At 48.3% G+C, this 18,624-nt stretch overlaps 1 protein-coding gene across 2 annotated transcripts; it reads left to right on the plus strand.

Moving 5' to 3' along the window:
• Positions 1-9,607, plus strand: LOC121059493 (von Willebrand factor A domain-containing protein 5A-like). Of its 2 annotated transcripts, XM_040536386.1 has the most exons (18): positions 1-184; positions 1,251-1,309; positions 1,722-1,969; positions 2,075-2,297; positions 2,653-2,795; positions 2,951-3,062; positions 3,554-3,681; positions 3,947-4,035; positions 4,449-4,593; positions 4,893-4,972; positions 5,473-5,584; positions 5,925-6,089; positions 6,234-6,337; positions 6,699-6,880; positions 7,060-7,266; positions 7,790-8,010; positions 8,191-8,317; positions 8,499-9,607. In XM_040536386.1, exons 2-18 carry the CDS (start codon positions 1,261-1,263, stop codon positions 8,576-8,578), a joined length of 2,415 nt encoding a protein of 804 aa, XP_040392320.1. In that variant the 5' UTR covers positions 1-184; positions 1,251-1,260; the 3' UTR covers positions 8,579-9,607. The 2 variants fall into 2 exon arrangements, with proteins under 2 accessions (XP_040392320.1, XP_040392319.1); XM_040536385.1 differs by having other exon boundaries at positions 8,191-9,600.
• Positions 9,608-18,624: the final 9,017 nt, after the last annotated feature.

Consider the following 18,624-nt stretch of genomic DNA (forward strand, 5'->3'; position numbering starts at 1 on the left):
CTACGTAGCCCTGCATCTTCCTGTCTGCCTGAACATCTCCTGATCTGTCTCTCCATCTCTCCCTCTTCTGTCCCATCAGTTTGCCTCTTGTTTTCCTCTTACTGTCTCTTCCCCTTCCTCTTCTATCTCTTCAGTGCATCTGATTGTCTGTCTGTCCCAGCTGACGACCCCCGCTGTTATTCTGGTGAGTGCCTGCTTGTTTGTTCTATGTTTTGTTATTTGCTCCCTGTTGTCTGTTCATTGTCCTCCATCACTGGAAAGAGCTTGCTCCTGTTCAGTCCATCCCTCTGTCCATCACTCAGCCCTACTTCCCCAAGGATGTGCACCCTATTTGCTTTCTTTGTCCACACTGTCAGCGTGATGGTGGGGTGGGGATTTTTCTGATGCTGCTGACCCTGCCACCCCAGAGCAGGAGAAAGTGAGGCAAGTGTATTGTAATCACAGAAACTTATATGGGTGGCTTTGGGATACAGGTGGGGGGTCCTATTCACCTCTAGGCACTTGGGCAGAAGATAACCAAACTTAACTTCCCTACAAACTCCCCCCAGTGCCTTTCTGGGATTTGCTCTGTCACCATGAAATACCTGACCCTGACTTCATTTCTCTCTCCACCATTTCCCCCCACACTGCCTGGCCTTTCAGCCTGCCCTTGCAAGCTACTCCATGAATATACCCTCACAGGTGCTATCTCTTGTGCAGCAGCATTCACACAATACTGCCTGTGATGGGTCTGCACTCATCCCTTCTAAAATGGACCCTTCCACCTGCCCATCATCCATCCATCCATCCATCCATCCGTCCGTCCGTCCATCCATTGTTCCATCTATTCATCTACTTCAACAAAAATTCTCATGTCTCTCTTTGTCCATCTCTTCATCTGTCTGTCCCAAAATGGATCCCATCTGCCAGCCTGTTCATCCAGACATGGATTGATCATCACAATAAAATTACAGACAGCTAGACAGCTACTCTTGCTTTCACACCTTCTTTCCTCTATCTCCTGTTGCTATCCCTCAGTTCTCTTCAAGATTCTCCCATGATGTGGATGGCATGCAGACCTCTTCAATGCAGAGTCATTGTGCAGTCTTTACAAACAGGGATTTCTGAATCCCTGGGTTTGCTCTGGCTGTACCTGGTGGGTTAGGGCCTTCAGCCATGTACATAGAACTGGGGAAATAGCAAGGAATCTTCACCAAATAAAGGCTACCTGGTGGTATCTCCTCTTACAAGAGACCCCTTCCTGTCTACAGGTCTCCAGAGATGTGGCGTCAGAGCTTTGGACTTCTAGAAAAATCCTACATCAGTGGCGGTGAGCTGGGGATCAGACAGCTGAGGGATATTTTGGGCATGCTCCCAAAGGAGGGTAAAGAAAGAGGGAGGATAGGCTGGATCTTCCCAGAGGGAAACAAGGATGGGAATGGTCAAGAGGTCTACAGGATCAGGGTGGGGAACAGAGGTATGGAGGAAAACGGAAGCTGAGATGTAGAAGTAGTCACTGTTCTGTGGCAGGCTCACGCTAGACCCTCAACAATGTTAAATGTGATCCATGGATAAAGACTTAGGATCCCTTTTTGCCATTGGGAGGGGAGAATCTGTCCTTGTGTACCATTGATTGGCCACCTAGTTTTAATTTCCTGGGTGGGAACACACTTGAAGCATCTCCAGCCCCCTGCTTGTGTCATTCATGTGTGCTGACGGAAAGGTTGCATCTCTCCCAACAGTACCAGGATCCTTTTTGCTGGGGAAGGATCTCCGTATACCCCTGTACCCAGTACCCCTGTGTAGTGCAGTGGTGGATGTTGCTATCCAGGACTATGTGGCTGATGTGGCCTCTGAACTGATCTACCAGAACAAGAGTCATACCTCCTCAGAAGTCATCTTTGTCTTCCCCCTCACGCCCCACATGACCATCTACTCTTTCCAGGCCTTAAACGAGGATGCCAAGGTCCAGGCCATGCTGCAGGATGAGGTACCAGCATTCAGGGAGGAATGGGGGAAACACCAGAGGGGCATGGAATGAGCAGCCCATGGCCTGCCTGGGGATCAGCTTTTTGTCCCTCCCCTTTCCATCCAGATGCAGCAGCTGCACAAGGCTACAAAGGGCCAGGAGAACTGGGAGTACCTTCAGCATCAGTCTGAGCATTCAAGCGAGGTGTTTGCCTGCTTCCTGGGTTCCTTGTCCCCTGGCAAGGAGATGGTTGTGACCTTACGCTATGTCCAAGAGCTGCCACGGAAGCCAGATGGAGCAGCCCAGTTTTTGTTGCCAGCCACACTGCATCCTCACTGGAACTACTACAGTGAGTGATCCCATAAGGAACCTTCCCTCCCAGTCACACACTCTACAGAAGGACCAGAGCCTCCCCATATACTTTACAAACAGACCTAATGCAGCCTTTTTTTGTACCCACAAAGAAAGAGACACAAATTTTGCCTCCATGCAACCCATGAACAGATCCACTCTTCCTTCCTTGTGTCCCTTGAAACGGATCCACACTTCCCCCACACATTCCACATAAGCGGACACAGGAACCCCTCTGTACACTTTATCAACAATCCCCAGTTGTCCCCATATGTCTTATATATAGATGCCAAATCCCACACGCACTAAAGAGAGAGACTGTGTCATTGTCAGTACTATGTTTCTCCCTGCAGCCTGGAATTGTCTCAATAACAAGCCTCACTACAGCCTGCTGCTCACCGCCAGCTTGCAGTCACCCCGTGGTGTGGCCAATGCTGAGGCCAACTGTGCTCTCACTCCTTTGATCTACACTGCCCAGGACTGCAGCACTGCACAGGTATGGCCTCCTGAGGGCCAGGATCCTGGGGATAGTGGGCAAGTGGCATCATCACTGAAAAAAAGGAGATGCACTGGGATTGGTGCTTGTGCTCCTGGCCTAATGCTGGGCCTGGGCCTCCTCCTCCTGTGTATGACCAGGCATCCATTCTCTAGGTCTCACTGGCTGAGACCCCTCCAAGGGATGATTTCGAGCTGCTCGTGTATTATGGAGACCCCACTGAAGTCAGTGCTGTGGTGGAGAAGGGAGACCCTGGGGCCCCCGTTGGTGAGTTCATCTGGGGAGGGAACATGGGGGCACCTCCGAGTAACAGGAGTCATTGAGGCACAGGAGGACACTGGAGATTGTGGGGTGAGAGGCTTCATTGGACACAGATAGGAGACATTCAGATGGGATAGTGTGTGCCCTAGGATTCCACGGTGAGGTGCTGGGGACATTGTGATGAGGTATTAGATGTACCAGGATGGGTATGAGGACCTCTATATTAGGGCTCACTGGGTAACCTGTATTGGAGCCACTGGGCTGGAGTACTGGGGGCAATGTGTTGTGCAGCTTGTGTACATTGAAGTAGGGTAACAAGGCACCAGTGTGGGTTATCAGGAGCTCTGGGATGGTGTAAGCTGAGGGCACAATGAGGATCAGAACCAGGATGAGGAGAGGGGTCTCTAACTAATTGGTCTCTAACTAATTGGTCTCTAACTAATTGGTCTCTAACTAAAGCCTAATTGGGCTTTATCCCCACCATATACCTCCTCCAGGCTCCCTGCTTGGTGACCCCCTCGTGTTGGTGACTCTGTCACCCAGCATCCCTTATGCAATGCCTGGGCAGTGCCAGTCTGGGGAGTTCATCTTCCTTCTGGACACCACTTTCCTTGAGCATGCACAGGTACCTCCACTGAGAGGGAACAAAGCCAGGGCAGGTGTTTGAGACACAGACATGGGGGGGAGCGGGGGGCAGGGGGAAACAGGATGGGTAGGGGCAATGGTGGGGTCTGAAAGGGTCCTGGAATGTCTTGGGTTCCTAGGAGAGGTCAGGACACTGGCTGGGGTCATCCAGGAGTCCAGAGGCTTTAGCAAGACCAAGATAAGGGCAAGGCACCTGTATCCACCACTGGTACCTCCTAAGACCTGCCTGCAGTTTCTTTCCACAGGAATCCTTGCTCTTCCTTCTCAAAAGCCTACCCCTGGGCTGCTACTTCAACATCTACTGCTATGGAGCAACTTCTGTGGGCATCTATCCGTGAGCAAACACGGGGCAGGCTGGGTGTTATGTGTCTGGATTAGGTGCTGGCGAGTAGGGCTGGATGCTGTGGGGCTTGACTGGTTGCTGTGAGGCAGAAGGAGATGCTGGAGGATAGGTCTGGATGTTCTGGAATAGGCAGATTGGTATGGGGCAAGGCTGGGTAGTGGAGTGCATGGTTGGGTGCTGGAGGGCATGACTGGATTCTGGGGACAGGATCTTTGTGGCACTATGGGAGAGCATCTCTTGGGGTTCTGTTGAGCAAAATCTTTTAGGAACTGTGTGGCAAGGTCTCTTTAAGACCTACTATGGGGCAGGATCTTGCAGAAGATACAGCTATGGGGGTAAGTCTCAGGGAGCACCAGGGCCAGCACAGGGTGATGTGCTCTGCAAACATGTTGTGACTGCTGCAGGCAGAGTGTTGAATATACCCAAGACAACCTGATCAAGGCAATGCAACGCATCCCATCCACCAGCTCTCGTCTGGGTGACGCTGACCTGCTTGGAACTCTCCACACAATCTACAATACCCCCCAGCCCCAGGGACATGCACGCCAGGTCTGGGCACAGGAGCATGGAGAAGTGGTGGGATAGGTGTCCCCGAGGGGAACAGAGTGTGGGGGGAAGGAGCGACACAAGGGGCACACTGGTCCAAGGTGAACAGAGAATGTGGGGGAATGGAATAAAGTGGGTCTATATCTCAGGGGGGTTCTGTCCCCTGAGAGAATGGATATCTCTCCTTGGGGGTAGTGTCTCTACAGGGTCTCTCTCACCTGGGTCCCTTTCGGGGACATGCTGTCCCCATTTTGGGGTCTTGTGCAAGGTGCTACCATTCATTTATGTCTCCTATCTCCCAGCTCTTCATCTTCATGACTGGGCTACCTCCTGACAAGGAAGACGTTGCTGCTGAGGTCCGCCGTCATCGCAACAGCCACCGGTAATGGGAACTCTCTGCCCCCAGTCCTTCAGTCATCCCTTGACCCCCTCCCATCATTGATGAGGGCCCCTGTTCACCATTACCTGTCTGAATCCTTGGACTCCTTCAGTGTCCCAGAGACCCTTCCCACCCTGCACAGCTCTGTCCTGTGTCAAGCCTCCACAGGGGAGTCTTTGCTTAATACTCCCACACCCAAGGCACCCATCACAAAGCGAGGAGGGATTTGTACACCCTGATGTGCCCCCAAGCTCTACCTCAGCCCCACCGTACTGGTCCCAGCTCTGCCCCAAGCTCCAGCTCTTTCCTGCCACTTCCTGTCTAACCCCAGCTCCAACCCCAATTCCTCACTCCACTCCCTACTCTTCCTCCTGCCCCTTGTTCTGCACCCTAGATTTGCTCCCCTGCCTATAACTCCAGCCTGTGTTCTCCAACTCTTTTCCTGCATCCTTGCATCCATCTCTGGCTCTTATTTCTGACACCTTTCCCTGCTTCCACCATAGGTGTTTCTCCTTCTGCTTCTCTGAGGACAGTGTTGCCCTGGCCATGGCTCTGGCCAGGGATACAAGGGGTGAAGCTACCTACGTCGACTCTGACAAAAAACTGGCACTTGTGGTAGGAACCCAGGAGCCCTGGTTGGTGCCCTTCTTTCCACAGATACAATACCTTCCAGGTACCCTGACACCTGGACCACCCACCCGTGGTAGCCAAGACCCAGCCGCCCCAAAGAACCCAGACACCCAGGCTTCCCCTAACTCTACCCCACTGCCTCACCCCATGGAAAACCCAGATGCCTGAACTTCTACCCCCGTATAGTTCACAGACTTGACTGCTCCCAGGGAAGCCATCTGGCACCCCACACATCCCCATGCCATCCAAGGAACTCAGACAGAGGGGTCATATGCTGAACCCTAATGGTGCTGCCAAACTGTGGTGTCCTGCCATTTCTACCCAGGTTCTGAACTGCTTGAAGCGAGCCCTTAAGCCAGCAGCTGAGGGAGTTTCTCTGAGCTGGACCCTGCCCCTTGGCCTGGAGGCTGAGGTGCTGGGAGGCACCCCTCGGTCCATCTTTCAGGGTGAACACATCCATCTCTATGCAAAGATCCGTGGAGAAGCACAGGTGAGAGCTGTGACTATGGTTATTTCCAGTTACTTCCTAATAACCTTACATTAACTACCAGTAATCTCTGAGTAACTTCCCACTATCTCCCAGCAGCCATCATGTGTTTCCAGTAACCTCCAGTACCTTTCCATGTATTCCCAGGATATGAAAGTGGCCACCGGTGTCTTGACCTTGCAGTTCAGCCTGAATGGCCAGAATGTCACTCACACGATCCAGTTCCCACTATGCCCACGTGGAGATGGCCGGTGAGAGCCTGTCCTAAGGAAAGATGCATGCATCACCCTCATTTCTACACATGGACTCCAGCTGAGAAAGGAAACAGATAGCTTGCTTATTCATTCCCACCTTCCACGTACCATCCCAAACTGGGAGAGAACCCAAGTGTCCAAGCATGCTCTCCTTCCCTGCTTTGAACCCACAGGGATAGGACCCATGAACCTGGACCTCATTTCACTGCAGACAGGGGACCTATGCATCCACATCTTCCCTCTACCCATTCTTATCCCTGAAGGGAGAGAACCCAGGTGTCCAGGACCAATCTCTGTCCACCTTTCTCCAGCATGGAGAAAAGCCAGGTAGTTGGGCCTCACCCCACTCTGTCCCCAGGCTGGCTGGTCATCGTCTGGCTGCAAGATGCTTGCTCAGGATGTTGTTGGCAGAGGCTGTGAGTGGGTCAGGGGATGAACCAAGGCAACGTGCAGTTGAGATCAGCCTGACTTCAGGGATCATCTGCCCCTTCACCAGCTATGTTGGGGTTCGCACATCTCAGCGGGTTACCTGGTACCAAGGTAAGGAAAGATGCTTGGGGGAAAGATCTGGAGGGGTGTCTCCATGGGATGTTCTCATTCCACAGGAGCCAGAACCCCAGCCACAGGGCACCCCCAGTCTCATGGGGTAGGCCCCATCACCACCAGGTGTTCCTTTCCCATGGGCTTAATTCAGTCTCTTTCCCTGTTTGCCCTCAAAGGGCCCCTGACACTGCTGCCACCCCACCAGTCACTGGTCGCCTGCCAGATCCTTCAGCTACGTGGCTCCATTCGCGGCTCTTCTTGCTTTCCTAAGAGCATCTCGATCCCACCTGGCTGGCTGACTGCAGTACAGGAGTCATGGCTTGCCATCCAGCGTCTAACCCATGACATTGCTGCCTTGGCTCAGAATGGGGCTCACTCAAAAGGTATGGGATCTTGACCCAGACAGGAGATTTAGGGATTAATTAAATGTCCTACAGGAGGGTTATGTTGTCACTCTCCATGTTTGCTCTTGGTCTGAAAACTAATGAATTTTGCCTTTAACCTTTCCCCTAATCATGCTTAAAGCTGAAAGTCCTTCAGCAATTATGGGATCCAGGTCAGGGACACCCAGAGACAGGTCAGGACCAGTGCTGCATCATGAATGCACATTTGGATGAGATGTTCTAAGGATATCAAGAGAGGGTTTGGGGACATGGCTGGGCAGGAAAGCTAGGAGAATACGGATGGGGATTAGGGACGTCCAGAAAGTCCCTAAGGATTAGGGAAATCCAGAAGGGGTTGATGATAGGACTACTTTGGGGATTTGCAGGGAGGTCCTCAGCCTGCAGGTAACTGCCCAAAGGGCACAGACAATGTTCTGGGCATTTTCTCAGAGCACAGGGGAGTAGAGAGGGGCCAGCTTTCCTGTGATTCCTCAGACCCTCCAGTTCACATTTTTTCCCACAGCACCTAAACCACCGCCACCATCTATTTCTTCTCTCGAGTATGTGGATCCCAAATTTGTTTTCTCCTCTCAAATTTTTGGGCCATGGGTCAGCAATGCCATTGATGTGTGTCAGGAGCTGGTCGCACTGCAGAATGTAGATGGCTCTTGGACCCTCAGCTCAAGCTTAGCTTCTGCGCTGCAAGTCAATGAGGCTGAAATCAAGGGAAAGATGCCTGGTGAGGTAAGGGGAGAATCCTTTGTGGTGGCAGGGTGTAGACTTGGGGCAGTGGGAACCCCTTGGCTGGTGGCAACCCTGGCATCCCAGGGCACCCAGAGGTGAGTGAAGGGATCAGAAACCAGAAGTCACAAAGGAAGATGTGCTCAACAATGTCAGTGGGTCTGAGTCATTGTTCTTCTACAGGTCACAGAGCCAAGCATCTGGGCCACAGTGCTGGCTGTGACCTGGCTGCAGAAGCAAAGCAGGTATTATCAAGACCCATGTGAGTTGCTGGAGGCCAAGGCTGTGACCTGGCTGTGCAGCCGAGCTGGTGAGTCTTGTTTTCCAGATCTCCACAGAATGGCTTCCTCCCTGCTCTCTCCAGTGAGGCCTACCTTAACCTCTTCAGGACCACTATTTCCTGGGAGTCCTGTGTCCCCTTTCTTCTTTCTGTCTGTGGACCTTTCTTCCTGCCTTACTCCCATGGTGCCCCTATCTCTCCCTCATTGCAGCGTCCCAGCTAGACAAGTGTCTGGAGGCAGCCAACACCCTCCTTGAGAGCAGTGTGGAGCTGAGTGTTTTTAGGCTCTGAGCTCAACACATGCCTTGTGCTGCAGACCATCAGCATCCGTGGAATAAAACAGGGCCACAAAATACAGCTTAAATTTACCTGCCATGCTGGGATGCCACTGCTGCTGTCAATTGGGGTTTTACATAACAGATGAACCCTCACTGCTTTTGAGATATCTTCTACTAGGTGAGCTGCATTTGTACCATGCTGAACTCCTGAACAGTTCACAGCCTCCGGCATGTTTGGTTTGGGTGGGAGTGAAAGTGGGAAATAGCCTCTCCTAATTGTGCCTGTCATCAGCATCTCCAGACACGGTCCATCGTAGCCTAACAGAAACATGTTAGAGTGTGGGTGAATCACCATTTTGACTAGCCTATCCATCCCAGGATTTCTGTGGACCACCTAGGTGTTTTCCTTCGTCTTATTTCCCTCTAAAGTCTTTACAGTCTTGGGCAGGGAATCATCAGGGTTATTATTATGCTCATCTGCAATGTTGGGAAAACCCTAGGAAGGGGCCCAATCAGAGGCTTATGTTTCTCAGTGTCCTTGTGTCGACTCGGACAGAGTAAATTTTCTTCATAGTAGCTGGTATGGTGTTGTGTTTTGGATTTAGGATGAGGATAATGTTAAAACAACAATGCTTTAGTTGTTGTGGAGCAGTGCTTATATTAAGTCAAGGACTTTTCAGCTTCTAACTCTAGCCTGCCATTGAGGAGGCTAGGGGTGCACAAGAAACTGGGCTGGGAGTGGACAGAATTAGGACAGCTGACCCAAACAGACAAAGGGATATTCCATACCATATGATGTCACGCTGAATAATAAATATGGGATGGCTGGCCAGAGTGAGGGCTGGGGCCGCTGCTTGGGGATGGGATGGGATGGGCATCAGTCAGAAGTCAGCAGGTGGTGAGTGATGCATTGTGCATCACTTGCTTTCCATATCCTCTTATCATTATTATTTATATTTGTTATTATCATTTTTACTACTATTACTATTATTATTATTTTTCCTTCATTTTCTGTCCTATTAAACTGTCTTTATTTCAACCAACAAGCTTTTATCTTTTTTTTTCCCCAATTCTATCCCCCATCCTACAATGTGTGTGTTTTTTTTGGAAGCGGTGGGGGGGTGGGGGAGGGGAGGAGGGTGGTGAGCGAACATCTGTGTGGTCCTTAGCTGCTCGCTGGGTTAAACCACAACACTCAAGACATGGACTTTCCCTGGGCAGGCAGTCAGGCACATTCTGGGTATTTACCACAAGCATGCGCTAGGTGATGCTCCTTCCCCACTTAACCATCACCACTCAGCCACCTACTGGCAATACTGAACATACAGCCCCAAACCTACAGGACAAAACAGCCGATAAATGCAGTGCCAATTCTTCTACTGATACGAAAAAGGACATCTGCTATGATATGACATCACTTGGGGAGCATTTTCTGTTACTGGAAAGTGTGAAGCATTAGCTAGTGAAGAAAGAAACTTGTGACTCTATGAAGAACATGCTTAATGATCTTTAACAGCTTACATAAACCATGGCATATAGATATGATAATCACAGCAACAGCAAATACATTTAGGTCAGATAAGTTTGTTGAAATCTGTCAGCATGTGACTACAATATAACTGCTATGATTAACTCTGATAACAGGCAGTGAATACCTATCAAAAATGTAGCTGCACACAATCATGGTTACTGATAGCAGTGTAGTGTTGTTTATCATGTCCCCCTTAACATATTTGAACTGAAAAGCACTGAAAACAACAGGTAACCCTACTGAAGCAGAGTCTTGCACCTTCCAAATACCTTTGCAGTCAGCACCTTCAGACACCTTCCTTAGCAGCTGCGGTTTTTAAGCAACACCTTCATGTCATCTTCCCAGAGATGCTGTGTAACTTCAGCTTGAAGTGACTGCTAAGCCCCCCTTTCATGTAGTCCTTTCAACAGGCTGGGCAATCAGATGAATCCTCCCAACTGAACCAAGAACAGGGAATCCTTTCTATTGACCTTTCCACCTGAAAGATACAAATATTCACTCTGCTCCTGATGATTTAGCTGTTCACTCTCCTGGGGAACATGGTCATCATTTCCACAACCATTTGACTACCAGTTCCACACTTCAAAAGTATTTCTTCTTCAGCAACTTGCCCTTCTTTGATATTCTGTTCACCTTGGTGAATTCCTCAAAAATCTATGTCAGCCTTATATTGGAAATGAAGATGAGGTGGCTGCTCATGAATCTCAACCTTCTTCTTCATCCAGATTCTGCAGCTGGGACAGGGAAACCCTGGATATTCATACAAACTGGGGGATGGAAGGCTGCAGAGCAGCCCCATGGAAAGTTATCTGGAGGCTTTGGTTGATAGTAAGTTGAATATGAGTTAACAGTGTGCCCTGACATCCAAAAGGGCCAATCATATCCTGGCGTGCATCAAGGACAGCATTACTAGCCAGTCAAGAGAAGTGATTGTCCTGCTCTGCTCTGCACTGGTGCAGCCTCACCTTGAGGACTGTGTGCAGCTTTGCGTGCCACAATATAAGGACATAAAAAAGACGTACCTCCTACCCTAACAAATAATCCAGTTTCTGTCCATGTAGATAATTCTATTTCTCTGTGCTTTCTGTGACACTACCTAGAAAAGAAAGTTAATAGATTGTCGTGGTTTTACTCAGATGAGCAGCCAAGCTCCACCACAACCGCTCTCTCACTCCCCCTCCTCAGAGGGAAAGGGGGAGAAAATATGATGCAAAGGGCTCATGGGTTGAGATAAGGATGGGGAGATTGCTCAACAATTATTTTGATGGGCAAAACCAAACTCAGAGTAGGGAGATTAGTAAAATTTATTGCCTGTTACTAGGAGAAGTGAGAAACAAAGGAAAGAAACCAGAAACACCTTCCCCTCATCCGTCCTCTTCCAATTCCTCCCCCCGATCAGTGCAGGGGAATGGGGGAATGGGGGCTGCGGTCAGTCTATAGCACTTTGTCTCCGCCACTCCTTCACGGTCACTCTCTTCCCTTGCTCCAACGTGGGGTTCCTCCCATGGGATGCCGTCCTTCCCAAACTGATCCTGTGTGGGCTTCCCACAGGCAGCAGCTCTCCAAGAACTGTTCTAGATATGGGTCTGTACCACAGGGGCCATCCTTCAGGAGCAAACTGCTCCAACCTGGGTCCCCCACAGGCAGTAGCTCCTGCCAGGTCACCTGGTCCTGCATGGGTTTCTCTCCACGGGCTACAGATCTGGCCTACAATCTGCTCTGGTGGGGGCTCTCCATGAGCTGCAGCTTCCTTCAGGTCAGATCCACCTGCTCCACCATGGGCTCCTCCATGAGGTGCAGTGTACCATGGGCTTCAGGGGGACAACCTGCTTTACCATAGTCCTTTCCACAGGCTGCAGGGGAACTTCTGCTCTGGCTCCTGGAGCACCTCCTACCCCCTCCTTCATTGACCTTGGTACCTGCAGGGCTGTTTCTCAGTCCTCACTCTCCCAGATGCTGTTGTACAGCAGGTTTTTTTTTTTTTTTTTTTTCTTTTCTTAAATCTGCTCTCACAGAGGTGCAAACAACATTGCTTATTGGCTCAACTCTGGCCAGTGGTGGGCCCCTTATCTAACATGGGGCAGCTTCTGGATTCTTCTCACAGAAGCCACACCTGCAGCCCTTCGCTACCAAAACCTTGCCACATAAACCCACTACACAGAGTTATTAAAGAGTGTTGAAAGGAGGGCAACAAATTTGTTTTACAGTCTAGAGGGGAAGACATATGAGGAGTGGCTGAGCTCACTTAGTTTGTTCAGCCTAGAGAAGAGGAGTCTGAGGGGAGGCCTCATGGCAGCCTGCAGCTTCCTCATGAGGGGAGCGGAGAGGCAGGAGATGATCTCTGTTCTCTGGGGACAGTGGCAGGACCCACGGGAATGGCATGGAGCTGTGACAGGGAAGGTTCAGACTGGGTATGAGGAAAAGGTTCTTCATTGAGAGGGTAGTCGGGCACTGAAACAGGCTCCCCAAGGAAGTGGTCATGACACCAAGCCTGCCAGAGTTCAAGAAGTGTTCGGACAATGTTGTCAGAATTATGGTTTGATTTTTGTGTGGTCCTGTGTGGAGCCAGGAGGTGGACTCAAAGATTCTTGTGGGTCCCTTCCAATTCAGGATATTCTGTGAGTATATGATGTTCCTGGACATCCTTCAGCTGCCTTCATACAACTTCAATTGATGTATTTTAATTGTTAGTGGTCACTTGCAACCTGTTGCACTACACTGTCAATTTGAATGGCTGATCATCCTCCACATTCCTCTTTAACTGAATGATGACATATCAACCTGCACTCAGCCCCACCATCATGTAAACCAAGTTAAACTTCTGTTCCCAAGAGGCACAGCATTTCGTCTACAACATGGTATATTTTTGGGCAGAGATCAGCCCATGTATGCATCAATCATCTTGTGTTGAAAATAAATAAATAAATATGTATATGTACACACACTAAGGAATTATTGACCACTGTCACAGGAGTGTCTAGATGACAGATAAATTAGGCCTGTTTCAAACTTTAAAACAAAGCATAACTTGGTTCATGTTCATTAATAAAACAGGGAGACAATGGTTAGTTTTTAATCATTATCATTCAATATTCAATTATCACCACATATGAAGGCCTTAACAAAGTTATTCTATACCTGTTAGAGTATGACACAACCAAAGCTGCTCCCTGGAACTGAGCAAAGTTACTGCTGCTCAGATGACACTGATAATAACTTTCCTCAGCCCTTGCATCCACCATCTGTGGAGAAATTCCTGGAAGAAGCTTTCAAGGGGACATTTTTTCCTCAATAGACAGACTCCTGATGCAATCTACACATTTTTTAAAAGGAAGGTAGGAAGAAATACATGGATTGATCATGTTATTATTCCAAAGACGTTTGATATTTTTTTCTTCCTGAAGAGGTTTTTAGGTGTGCTCCTTATCTCTCTTTCCTGAGGATATTTCTGCTTTTGATGTTTTTTTGTTTTTTTTTTTTTTTTTTCCTGTGTGTTTGGCTAGGATAGAGTTAATTTTCCTCCTAGTGGCTGGTATGGTGCTGCGCTTTGGACTTAGGATGAGAATAATGTTGATAACATGCTGATGGTTTAATTGTTGCAGAACAGTGTTTTGTACACATTATTAGTAGTAGTACTATTATCATTATTATTATTATTTTCCTTTCTTTTCTGTCCTAATAAACCATCTCACACAACACACAACTCAACACACAAACATTCATTTTAATTTAGTTTTTTTAATTCTCTCCCCCATCCCATGGGGTGTGGTGCCGTGTGGTGCTTAGCTGCTAGCCGGGTTAAACCACAACCATCCTTTTGGTGCTTCACTGTCCTTCTTCACTGTCCAGAAGGTGCCATGGTCCTTCTGCATGACTTGTGTGGCAAAGTGCCTAATGACAACTAGTTTCAGCCACAAAGAATAATTATCCTTTACAGTTAAAGGAGGAAATGGCCTGTAGTATCCTTACTGCACAGAAGTGTAAGGCCTATGCTGCTTCCTACTGACATCTCTCAAAGTTTGAGAGAGAAACACTATTGTGACTCTGACCTTAAGGGAACCTTGTAAAAACGCATTTAGGCATTGTGGTACCCAGCACTGGGGCATGCAAAAGTGTCATTGCCTGAAACTAAAGTTCACAATGCTAAGATATGTCTGCCCCCTATTTTGATTATAAACCGCATAAATTCCCAATGAATGGTATATATGTAAACTGAAAAGCTAAGGTCAAATGAAGCACAACGCAGGTAATGGAAATCCTACACAAATTTTAATTTAATTTAGACGTTGACAGCATTCCAGATCCCTCCTTACTTCTGTATTTTATTGATATGCAGTGCCATGGGACGGCCTGTTAAATCTACTATTTCAATTTTAATGTGTTCACCTGGGGAGCACAAGACAACTAATCCCGTTCTTGTTTTACTGCGGTCATTTAGGAAGCTTTCTCTAGCGTGTTCATAGGCAGGTCTACTGGGTACAGTTAGCTGAAATCATTAAGCTGTTCCGTCCAACTCTTCCTTTTGTTCCAAGGAATAAAGATAAAGACGTTATCCACTGTACTTACTGTACGCATTAATGATGCTTAGAGGGAGACTCCATCTCTTGCCTTCCTCTATATCATACCACTTTTATTCCACCTATTCATTCATCCACCTAGTAAGTCTTATGCTTCAGTTTCTGTTGTGTACTGTATTATATTATAGATCACAAGGAAATCATTCCAGTGTTCTAATTTCAAACCCACCAGACAACCATACTAGCAGTTGCAATGCCTACATCATGGTGTTTAACCTGCATCCATCACTCCTAAATTTCCTTAAAATATTTAAATATAGGCAGTAGAGACCAGGGTGCAATTCATGTCTCCCTGAACACTAAAAATACATTAGATAAACCTCTCCTAACACATTAATTCATAGTCTCACCATTTCTATAGTTTGCCTTAGCCATCTCCATCAGGACAGGCAGGGGAAACAATATTAGATGTGAAGAATTTCTTCTTGCATGATGTTTCCCCCTATCATCATGTACACCCATTGTCACAAATGTTAGTCTAGCTAAACAGCTACAGGAAAGACAATGGTTGCACAATGACCATTTTTTAGTTCAGATGATAACCAAAAATCTTACCATATAGATTTTAAAACTCTGCTACATGCACTCCTGAAACTCTCTGTTATTTGGTATCTTACTTTCCTGCTCCAGTGTCCATTCAAGCACCATTTGCAGGCAGTGCATACACAGTATCAGAGAGAGTAAAGCATCTTTGGGGAGATTTGTATATGTAAAACGAAGTTGAGTAGTTTATATACTGAAAAATGGAAAAATAACAGTACAAGCTGGGGACTGACTGACTAAGGAGAAGTCCTCCAGAAAATGATGAGGGAGCCCTGACTCAAAAAAAAAAAAGTTCTGGGAACAGACATATAGAGGAAAAGCCTTAGAAATGGTTGCTTTAAAGACTGGTTCAAAATAGAGGCACACTATAGCTTTGTTTGAAAGGTTGCCTTTTTGTTGGATCAAAGTCAGCCTTTTCAAACTCAGCCTGCCACACAGAGCTTGCACAGACTTTGTGCAGACGTGGCTTATGGAGCAATGAAATGATGCACCTGAATGACTGCTTGGGAGGTGGGAGGCAGTAACCTCAGATTGGAGCATGGGAGCAGACAGCTTGGAGCTATAAACCTTTGAACTGCTCCAGTTTGCTTCCAAAGCTATTGCATATTTTTCTAAAAGGGGATGTACTGAGCATTGTGAGTTTATGTGCCAAGGTTTTGTCAGTGATGTGAAGGTGCAAGGGTGGCCTCTGTGAGAAGAGAACAAGGCTGTCCCTGTTGGGGACACAGACATTTCCATCTGGCTCCAAAACAAACCAACTGCTAAGCATAGGTAAGCCCATAAGCAATGTTGTTGGTGCCTCTGTGACAAAATATTTAAGAAAGGGTAAAAAATGCTGTGCAGCAGCTGTGTGAGAGAAATGAGAAAAATGTGAGTGAAACAACTCTGCAGACACCCAGGTCAGTGAAGAAGAAGGGAGAGGAGGTGCCCTAGGTGATGTAACAGTGATTCCCCTGCAGCCCATGGAGAGGACCATGATCATAGAATCCTAGAATCCTAGAATGGCTTGGGTTGGAAGGGACCATAAAGATCATCTAACTCCAACCCCCTGCTATGGGCAGGGATGCCACCCACAAGATCAGGCTGGCCAAGGCCCCATCCAGCCTGACCTTCAACACATCCAGGGATGGGGCAGGTTGCCCCCCTGCACCTAATGGAGCAGTTCTTGAAGAACTGCATCCTGTGGGAGGTACCCCACACTGGAGCAGATGAAAAGAGTGAGGAAGAAGAGGCAGAGAGGGAGCTGTTATGGAATGACCTCAATCCCCATTCCCACCCCTCCTCCGTCACTTGTCAGGGATGGGTCAGGACTGAAGGAATGAAGAGGAACCTGCAAAGAAGAGGGGCGCGGGATTGTACATGAGATGTTCTAATTCTGTCTTTGTTTCTTACCAGCCTACTCTATTTTTAATTGGCAATAAATAAGAGTAATCTTCCCCAAATCAGGTCTGTTTTGCCTGTTGCAGTAACTGGTAAGCCTTCCCTCTCTCTTTACTGCAGCCTCCAAGATTACTTATGCCTGTGCACAGTGCACAGTGAAAGGACAAGAGGTGCAGGTTATGGCTTAAACAAGGAAACCTCCACTGGACAGAAGGAAATTACACAGACACACACAGACACAGACACAGACACAGATTTCCAGGTTGGAAGAGACCTCAAGATCATCGAGTCCAACCTCCGACCTAACACTAAGTACTCCACTAAACCATATCGCTAAGCTCTACATCTAAACGTCTTTTAAAGACCTCCAGGGATGGTGACTCCACCACCTCCCTGGGCAGCCTGTTCCAATGCTTAATAACTCTTTTGGTAAAGAAGTACTTCCTAACATCCAACCTAAAACTCCCCTGTCGCAACTTTCGCCCATTCCCCCTCGTCCTGTCACCAGGCACGTGGGAGAACAGACCAATCCCCACCTCTCTACAGCCTCCTTTAAGGTAACTGTAGAGAGCGATAAGGTCGCCCCTGAGCCTCCTCTTCTCCAGGCTGAACAAGCCCAGCTCCCTCAGCCCCTCCTCGTAAGACTTGTTCTCCAGACCCCTCACCAGCTTGGTCGCCCTTCTCTGGACTCGCTCGAGCACGTCCATGTCCTTCCTGTAGTGAGGGGCCCAAAACTGAACACAGTACTCAAGGTGCGGCCTCACCAGAGCCGAGTACAGGGGCACAATCACTTCCCTAGACCTGCTGGCCACACTGCTTCTTATACAGGCCAGGATGCTGTTGGCCTTCTTGGCCACCTGAGCACACTGCTGGCTCATATTCAGCCGACTATCAACCAATACTCCCAGGTCCTTCTCTGCCAGGCAGCTTTCCAGCCACTCATCTCCCAGCCTGTAGCTCTGCTTGGGGTTGTTGCGCCCCAGGTGCAGGACCCAGCACTTGGCCTTGTTGAACTTCATACAGTTGACCTCAGCCCATCGCTCCAGCCTATCCAGATCCTCCTGCAGAGCCTTCCTGCCCTCGAGCAGATCGACACACGCACTTAGCTTGGTGTCATCTGCAAACTTACTGAGGGTGCACTGGACGCCCTCATCCAGATCATCGATAAAGATATTAAAGAGGACCGGCCCCAGTACCGAGCCCTGGGGGACACCACTAGTGACCAGCCTCCAACCAGATTTGACTCCATTCACCACAACTCTCTGGGCCTGGCTATCCAGCCAGTTTCCAACCCAGCGAAGCGTACGCCAGTCCAAGCCACGAGCAGCCAGTTTCTTGAGGAGAATGTTGTGGGGAACGGTGTCAAAAGCCTTACTGAGGTCAAGGTAAACCACATCCACAGCCTTTCCCTCATCCACCAAGCGCGTCACTTTGTCATAGAAGGAGATCAGGTTCGTCAAGCATTTTTTTTATTATAGAGCTCATTGAGAGGGCTTTAAACTAAACTACACTTCACAATGAAAATGGTGAATCACGGGTAGTGCCCAGAGAAGCTGTGGGATCACCATACTTGCAGATATCCAAGCTTATGTAGATAAAGTCATGACCAACCTTGTCCATCTTGGAAGTCAGCTTGCTTTTAGCAGGAGACTGGACCTCCAGGGGTGCTTTCCAACCTCATTTTCTCTATGGTACGACTATGTTCTTGCTGCTCTTAAACTTTCACAAGTGTTTTCCCAGAAGGTATTTGGCAGATTTTGATACCAAATTGGTCCCTGAGGTTTGACTCAGTGAGGAAGTACAACAATGTAAAATACTGACAGCATTATAAGAAGGAGCTCAGAAGAGGAAATTTATTTGCTGAAAGTCAGACTACATAGAGGAGAAACATCAGAATTACTTTTTGAAGTGTCCTGGGTTGCTGTGGATATATTGGTAACTCTTTGGAGCATTTCTTAGAGCTTGGGTGTGATTGTTCTGGAGACAGGGAAAGATGAAAGGCATAATGGCTTGGAAAACTGACTGGTG

This window comes from Cygnus olor, chromosome 25 (genome assembly GCF_009769625.2).
Source record: "Cygnus olor isolate bCygOlo1 chromosome 25, bCygOlo1.pri.v2, whole genome shotgun sequence".
Taxonomy (NCBI): domain Eukaryota; kingdom Metazoa; phylum Chordata; class Aves; order Anseriformes; family Anatidae; genus Cygnus; species Cygnus olor.

Excerpts from the sequence above, each read along its gene's own strand:
- LOC121059493 (XM_040536385.1), top strand. The coding sequence starts at position 1,261 with ATGTGGCGTCAGAGCTTTGGACTTCTAGAAAAATCCTACATCAGTGGC. Across the intron at positions 3,682-3,946 it reads CTTTCCTTGAGCATGCACAG|GAATCCTTGCTCTTCCTTCT; the intron begins GTACCTCCACTG and ends TTCTTTCCACAG. Across the intron at positions 4,594-4,892 it reads CCCAGGGACATGCACGCCAG|CTCTTCATCTTCATGACTGG; the intron begins GTCTGGGCACAG and ends CCTATCTCCCAG.